This window comes from Oncorhynchus masou, unplaced genomic scaffold (genome assembly GCF_036934945.1).
Source record: "Oncorhynchus masou masou isolate Uvic2021 unplaced genomic scaffold, UVic_Omas_1.1 unplaced_scaffold_2357, whole genome shotgun sequence".
NCBI lineage: Eukaryota > Metazoa > Chordata > Actinopteri > Salmoniformes > Salmonidae > Oncorhynchus > Oncorhynchus masou.
The window spans coordinates 27,013-35,397 of NW_027008816.1; the positions used below are offsets into that span (position 1 = coordinate 27,013).

General features: G+C 40.4%; 1 protein-coding gene across 1 annotated transcript; it reads left to right on the plus strand.

Annotated features, from left to right (window-relative positions):
* The first annotated feature begins 4,948 nt into the window (after positions 1-4,948).
* Positions 4,949-8,166, plus strand: hoxb4a (homeobox B4a). Its single transcript, XM_064960735.1, has 2 exons — positions 4,949-5,753; positions 6,742-8,166. The coding sequence occupies exons 1-2, from the start codon at positions 5,330-5,332 to the stop codon at positions 7,068-7,070; spliced, it is 753 nt and encodes a 250-aa protein (XP_064816807.1). The 5' UTR covers positions 4,949-5,329; the 3' UTR covers positions 7,071-8,166.
* The last annotated feature ends 219 nt before the right edge of the window (positions 8,167-8,385 follow it).

Sequence of the window (8,385 nt, forward strand, 5' to 3'; positions counted from 1 at the left end):
GACAAATATTTGGCCTAATGGTAGAGTTTAGGATGATATAATTCTGGTTGGTCGGTATTTTGGCAAACAAATAAGTGCATAAGTGGTGAATAATTGTGTTAGAGAACATATCCCTATTGGAGTTCATCCGGAGTTCACTGAATTAATTTCAATTCCATTGTAGCTTGTGCGGTTGCCTGGCAGGGTATTGCCGTGAATTTTAATATCTGCAGTTTGCACACGGCTAGAGAAAGACAAGAATGTATTTATCTATCGTAGCTTTACATTCTTCAGTACGTCAAAAGAATTAACATCGAATGATAGCAAAGATTATTTCATTTCTGTTGAGTTTAAACACGATGCGTGCATCCCTAAAATGTTCAATGTAGGCTAATTATATATTTAGATGAAAATAAGACAAAAAGTGAGCACATATGTTAGATCCACAATACACAATAAATCTAGTGTAATGAAAAGGGTATCGAATATCCTCAACTGCATTTACTTGATACTTTTAAATCGACAAGGAGCCTAGTGCATTTATGGTGAAAGATAGGCTATCAACTAACAATCAATTCATCAATTTATAAAATGTTAAACAAAGCATATATATATATATTTTTTTTAAACAAGATAGATTTCTAAATGTTAGTCTACATCAACAATATTGTATATCACGGTTTGTTAACTGCACATTTGGTTCCCCCCATTGTGCATTTTATTTATGCAACAAAGAACATTAAAATCACTATGCTTGAGTTGTTTTTCGGGCTTGGAAAGCCTTTTTGAATGAGCCCCCTTCCTAGTCCATTTTTCTTCAAAGTAATGACCTGGGCACAATTCTATATGACCGAGCAAGCTATGCATACATTACTATAGAAGTTGCGTATGGGAGAGACCCAAAGAAGGGGTGAAACGCAGGTCAGCACGTCTAACAAATATTAAAATGTCCTCGGACTCTTGACACGCCTTGCTGTTTAACAAAGACTGCCAAACTGCGAGATTAATACGAAAACTTGAGTCCACAAACAAAAATGCATTAAAGCACCCGGTGGTTTGTCGCGTTCACAACAGTAGAGGGGTAATGTGCATTTTATTTTTTAGATGTATTAGGTGGCATACGGTGGTGTTGAGCAGACTAGCCATCTTTAGTCGCCCACCACAAGGTTAAAGCGACTTTGTCGCATTCGTTCGACTGATGAAGTTGGTCTCCTGCTGTTTAATCGTATTATTTTCTTCCTCTTATAGTATGTGTAGTCTACTCGTCGGAGATTGGCTTGCGCCCTTTGGAGAGTTTAATGTCCGCCCGCCCATTGTTGCCCTATGCAACCGGAGTGAAGTTTGGGGAACACCGCGGAAATGAGAGGGAGTTTCACGCAGAAAGGTATCACGGAGAGGTCACGGGCTAAACCTGTGGCGTTAGAGAAAGGAAAAGGGGGCTTCAGGGCTCACGGTACGGAGAAAGAGAAAGAACGACTTGGAGAATCGACAATAACCGGAGCAAGATCACGTCCTGTGTGCAGCAGGAGAGATGGGAAAGGGGGAATCGAAGACGAGATGAAATGTGCCAAGGAGAGAAGTAAGTAAGAAATTGGCGCTTCATTTACATATCGCGGTGTTCTCCATTGAGCAGGTGCTTGCCTGGCAGACCACGTGCTTTGCACTGCGGTGAGTGGCACTGTTCCCCCTCCTTTCATATTCCGAGTAGTTATGACTTTAATTCAGCTCATTGAGGCGCAGGACCATGAGCACCGTGTGGTATTTTGGGGGTGAATATTTACCTTGGCTATAGTTTGTGGGTGCTCTCCTTGAATGCCTGTTGGTGTACACATTAACCCCCGAAGGGGCAGATGGCTCAGGGTCCCTATCCCGTTCAGAGGGGATGGTTAAGGGGGTGAAGGCGAGGTCGTGGACTCCAGGGGGTGAAAGGGCTAGATTGGACACAAGGGCTGGACATTCTCCCTTATGCTATTTATATGCGTTAGAATTTAGTCGCGTGACATATGTTTCTTATACAGGTATGATTAAGACTAGCTGGATTCATTTATTCATATTGTCCACTTTGTATAGTGATTAATTCAGCCCTGATATAAAGAATGCCAGTTGTTTTGAGGAGAAAGAAAGAATAGACAGACAATGCAAGAAATGGACGATTTGAGTGTTCAGGACATTGTTAAGGCCTATTTGTGAATGAACGAACATGTAAACGCTAGGGGTGCTAAAGATTTCGTAATATAGATTTGGTTTGTTTTTTCCCCCATTACAAAGTATGAAACGAACAAAGAGAATTTTGGTATAGAGAGGTTCACTTCGATTCCATCTCCATTTTTTTGTTTTTCTGAAATGACGTTGGCTTTTGCTCAGTAATTGTTTCTTTAGTTCAATTTGGTCCCAAATTCCATTTAACAAAGAACCCTTGCGATTTCTAAACAAAGACCCATCCAAAGAATAACCTATACCCATTGATATAGGAACACTTTGAGATAAATATATTTAGACTAAAATGGACACATGGGATTAATAAATATCAATATGCCTACTTTTTGCTTGTTTTACTACTCTAATTTATTAGTAGCCTATTAAATAATGGCACAATATAAGATATTTCAAATTATTTTAATTCTCCATCATAGGGAGTAACCTATCACAGGTATCATGTTAGATTATTAAATAATATTTCCTCATTAAATAAATAGCCTATTTGAATATATAAATATTCTCCTCAATAAATTTTCCTAGTCAATATTTCAATTGATTTCAAAAAATGTGTATAATAATCTAATTTCAAATGTCTCTTATAGAGGATGGTTTGAGAAACATGATGTTGATTAGAGGTGAAGGTCTTTGTTTTTGTATCTACATTATTTTATTTTTGGAAAGTAAAAGCTGTGCTCACAGACTATTTCACATGTAGCCTGGGCCTATCACTCTCAGGGGTAGCCTATACACACATTTTATCCTAAATATTTCAACATAGTTTGATATGCATTTTAATATAACAGATTTACAGATATAAAATGCCAACACCACCTATTCCTATTAGGTATTGTTTACAACACATTTAACATTTATCTCTCACAATGAAGTCGATATCAAATGGTATTCTCTGAAGAAGATTATTGTGGTTCTTAATGCTGTGGTACACAGGTCTTACCTTGATAGTATTGATGATATTTTATCCTTTTGTATATGGTCAATATGCTTGCTTCTTCGTAAGGTTTGAGTCTTGAGTAGCCAGAATGAGTATATTGTTTTTTTCCAGGACGTTTAAAATCGAAATGAGAGACTCTGTGCTTGTTGTGAGGGGGAAACTTGTTAAAAATGTCGTAAAATCTGCTGTGCTGCTTTAAGGATGTGAGAGGAGTTGGCCTTTTCTTCCTTCGTGCATATTTTATTGTTTTATATACCCTACATCCGGATATCGCCGTTTGAGTGGTGTTTGCCGGCGACTTGTAAACAAAAATGACCTGTCATAAAAAAACAAATGTTTTATTATAGCCTGGGCTCGAGCATCGGTTGACCTTTCTGCAGTTTGACTCACTTGAGCTTTCTTACTATGTATATCGTTGCTTGTCAATATTGTGTACAGTAGTCGATAAGGAGCTGGCTATCTTATCATCCCGCAGACCCTCAAGTTTATTCACTTGGCTTTTGTTCGCTCTGCATTGTCAAATAGATTACTGGCTTCGGTTATAAACGAGCTACTCCTTCTCATTTAATTGTAGAAGTGTGAGAGCTTCAGTCTTCCCTGAATATTAATATTTTTTAAACCCAATTACTTTCACTGATTTGCTCTTACTATTATTTTGTGGTTACTCAAAATCACAATGCCATTCACCTATTGTGCAATATATTTTGGTGAGTCATGATGTCTTTTTCAAAGCATAAATGCATGGCATAAACAAATGTGAATTTGTAAAGTTGGTCCCTGCATATCACGAGCTATGTTTGCGAGCAAAGCACCTTTCATTATGTAGTGCTGTAGCACATTGCTGACACACTTGAAGGAAACCTGCTTTGGGCGTAGCACGATTGACATGACGCAGTCAAGGTGAGCAGCCCCTTTCAATACCTGTCTGGAGAATACCTGTCATCTATATATACCCTGTAGATCCGGATTTGTGTGAACAGACTCACGGTCACAAATTCGTATCTAAGGGAGTATGTAGTTGATGTATACACTACAAGCCATCGATGGATACAGACGACTGCCAGTTGATGTTTATTTAATTTTGTTGTACCATTAGGATATATTATCCCAATGTAGGCTAATGGGGTGAGAAATTTTGATATTGTTTTTCAATGTTGATGATTTCTATAGAAAAGGTAACCGAAAGTTATAATGGGTTTTATTTGCCATGATAATCTGTCAAGTGCTGTGATTTGCTTGTCTTCCACTGAAAAGCGTATTCACGGTGCCACCATTTCGATTGAGAAACAGTCAATTTGGACAACAAAGGAGTTTTATCGCATGATCACTCACCATGCATGGAGCCTTATTCCAACGATAACATTGCATGGGTTATGAGAATGGAGCCCTGATAAGGACCAAACTATTATTCGGTTGGTAATGCAAGGGCGCATGGTCTCAATTACTATGCAAGGTAGGTGTGTAAATTGGTGTGCAGGATAAACGTGGTCTTTAGGGGGACTGACGGTGACTCGCTTTAACGCAAAGGTCTAGCTGTGATTTAGGAGGCTTTGTAACCTGAATTAGTTGATGAATTTTCTATCGATCCTAAACAAGCCTAGATTCATCTCTGACAGGCTTCTGCTGCACGCAGCGCACGCCAGGGCATTCTCTCACCATTATTAGGGAGTGCATTTAAAAGCCTGGCAAGAACGAGCACACGGCATCACTTTTCCCAGCCCTTGTTTTCAAAAGCTCCAGTAAAAGAAGAAAAAAATAGTTGAGTGAATATGGCTTAACTATCAAGTTTGGGTCGTAACTCATTTCTTGTTTATGTACTGTATGGGGAATTGGACAGGTGAGGGGGTTGGTTGGTTGATCTGCTCTGTAGACGTTTGGAAACTCCGGTGGTATGTATTTCTGGCGTGTCTGCTTCAGGTTGTTATTGTTTTGATTCGTGCTTTTCGCAGAGCGTGCTAGTGTGTAAAAAAGTATGCAACATTCGGATGCCACATACTATGCCCAGATGATGTGCGGGGTATGGCTAATCCTATTTCCTTATCCGGGAATCGTCAGGATCCACGCCATTGGCTCCTGCTGTCACATGGATTCTTAACTTTGTTCACTTGACAGAAAGTAGGAGGGTTCTACGAAACAGGAAAACGAGTAAAGCGATAGATATAAATTTTAGTATATTTTGTGTGCAATTCAAAGAAATTAATGGCCATGAGTTCCTATTTGATCAACTCAAACTATGTGGACCCCAAGTTTCCACCCTGCGAGGAATATTCACAGAATGACTACCTACCCAGTCACTCTCCGGACTACTACAGCGCCCAGAGGCGAGAGCCTGCGTTTCAGAATGAGTCGATCTACAACCAGCGGTCGGGCTGCGCCGACCCGCCATACACGACGTGCCAGGGTCCGGGGCAGCCCACGGTGGTGATATCTCCACGGGGTCACGTCCTCCCCCCAGCCGGACTCTCAACCCCTGTCCCGGAGCCTAGCCACCATTGCGACTCCGTAACTCCAAGCCCTCCACTCGCCTGTGGCCAGAATCCCCTCAACCAAAGCCCTTCCACGGCCAGCTCTCGCAAGGATCCCGTGGTTTACCCCTGGATGAAAAAAGTCCACGTAAACATCGGTAAGTGCTGCTAACCTCTCCCTAGTCTGCGTCTTTGTGAGCCTGAATCAGTTTACCTAAGGTGGGAAGCTTAGTGTTCGGTGCTAAATCTATCTCCCTCGTGAAGTAACCCTTGGTCTAGATTTACGATCGGCTGTTTGCAGGGCAATATAATTACATCCTCCATAAATTTTTATTGCACTTGTTCGCCAAGTACCTTTGAAGTCTATGTAACCTAGCCCTTCTCATTTCTTCCTAAAATTGGTTTTATGACGACTCGACTATCCCATAAGTTAAGTTTTATGTTTTGGTAATTTGATTTTAAGTGGTTGGATGTACAAACGTGTACTTTCCTCTGTCGCCTCACTATTGTTAATGGAAAAGTTTTATGGAAGCTAAAATATTCATATTTATGGAGACTACAATAAAATACTAATGGTAAGGCAAATAGTTTAACTCTATTATAGACCCACACAACTATTCAGCAATAATTAGAGTGTGTGCTTTGAGAACTAGGGCATGCATTCAGACAACGACAAAATGAGACTATTATAAAGTCGTCGTTTAAAGACTTTGCACTGTGGATAATGCCAGCGCCATTCCAGAAATTCAAAATGAATGAGTTAGGGCCTTACTTTTAGATAGGTTATTAGGTTTGTATTTTATTAGGCTTTTTGTGGATACAATTCACTGTGTTTTGTCTAGTTTTGAATGAGTTGAATCATTATCCAGCACCCATTCAGACTATAATAACACCCTCATGCGCCCCTCATTCACAGTGAACGTAAAGAAAATATAATGAGCATCCATGGACGTAGGTTTACTTGTAGAATTTTGCATAACATGATCCAGCAAGGCCTACTTTATGTCAAGTTCTGAGGCAGATTTAATATAATATAAAAAAGAAACAACATTTGAGCTGTGATTTAATAATATTAGTTAAGGCCTACAAATGCAATACATGTGTGTTTTGGGGATGGTCTGTAATATATAGCTCTCTGTCCCACAGTGAATCCAAATTACACAGGGGTGGGTGAGCCCAAGCGCTCGCGGACAGCCTACACGCGACAGCAAGTCCTGGAGCTGGAGAAGGAGTTCCACTACAATCGCTATCTGACCCGGAGACGCAGAGTGGAGATCGCCCACACCCTGGTTCTGTCCGAGCGCCAGATCAAAATCTGGTTCCAGAACCGGCGGATGAAATGGAAGAAAGACCACAAGCTGCCCAACACAAAGATCCGCTCCAACAATAACTCCAACAACACAAACTCGCAAAGCAGCGGGCTCGCGTTGGGGAGTTCTCAGAACCGAACCAGCGGGCCTCCACCGAGCCTATAGCCTCCCTCCTCCCCTAACCATCCACCACCCACCCACCATGCACTTTGAAACCTCCGTTTCTGGAGTTGGATACATGGATTCCACCATGTTTTTACCTCCCCCTTCAATTCAATTACAGGGATATAACATGTGTGGGGGAAAGAGAAGGGGGAGTAAAAAACGAAGAAGAAAATGTGTATCTCAAAAAAATGTAGAAGGGGAGAAGATTCAAACACAAACACTTCCAATGATGTGTTCACAACCTGATCCAGTTCCCTTTTTTATCCCGTGCCCCTCTCCTACTCTCATTCTCTCTCTCTCTCTTTCTCTCTCCCCCTCCATTAGAACAGAAGGCGGCAGATACTTTTCAGATTTGGTGAAGATGGATCCGTGTTTCATCTTTAATCATGCCAAACTCGGCCCCATTTGTCATGTTTACTCTGCAGTACAAAGGATGAACCGTGGGCCTGCCCATTACCTCGACGTCCAACGTTGTGTTTAATAAATGAGCCCTCTTGTTTTGTCAAGAGCCGTTTTCTTACTCCCTTTTCTCTCCTCAATACTAAAAAATACACCGAATATGTTCTCCGAACATGAAGTTTTTTGTAAGAGAAAATATAGCTGAATCTCAGTTATATTCTATGTTTATATAATAAGACTGACAACGATTGTGAGGTCCGTTGCTAGTTCATTTTTACAGGGACTCGTTTTTCCTTCTTTGTTTCTAGCAAAGACAGGGTGCATTTGAACAAAAGATGGTAAATCACGGTATTAAACAAAGGACAGTCGTCGCAGTGGAATGATGGAGCTGGACTTATAGAATACTTACATATATGAACCAAAATCTGGTACAAACCTACCTAAGCATTATAAACACAGCACTACAATGTACTACCTAGCTATTATAATTACCTCAGTTGTACTTATGTTCATTATTTGCTTGCCTTGTGTTATGAAGTGACAGGTTGAGCTCATTTGAATTTTGTGGCAAGTATCTGCAATACGAACATATTCATTTCTTGTAAGTGAAATGTAATTTAAGCAATTTTGTTGGCCAGGGATGTAAAGAGAAAAGGTGCGTATATTGCATGACTGAATACACATTTATTTGATATTTTATCTTTCTCTGTCTGGTATCCTTTCTTGGCACAAACATGCGCACACACTCCCTCTTTCTTTCGCCCTCTCTCTCTCTCTCTCTCTCGCTTTCTTCTCACCATGTGCCATTTTGGGTATTTTATTTGTATGTGTTCCTTTTATTTACATTCCAAAGATCAGTCCTGTCGCTGATAATGTCGAAATTTTAGTTTTTTCTTCCTCCATATTTGAATGTGGC

Bases quoted from the DNA above. Each gene is read 5' to 3' on its own strand.
- hoxb4a (XM_064960735.1), top strand. From the start codon at position 5,330: ATGGCCATGAGTTCCTATTTGATCAACTCAAACTATGTGGACCCCAAG. The intron at 5,754-6,741 runs GTAAGTGCTGCT...TCTGTCCCACAG, and splicing joins AAAAGTCCACGTAAACATCG to TGAATCCAAATTACACAGGG.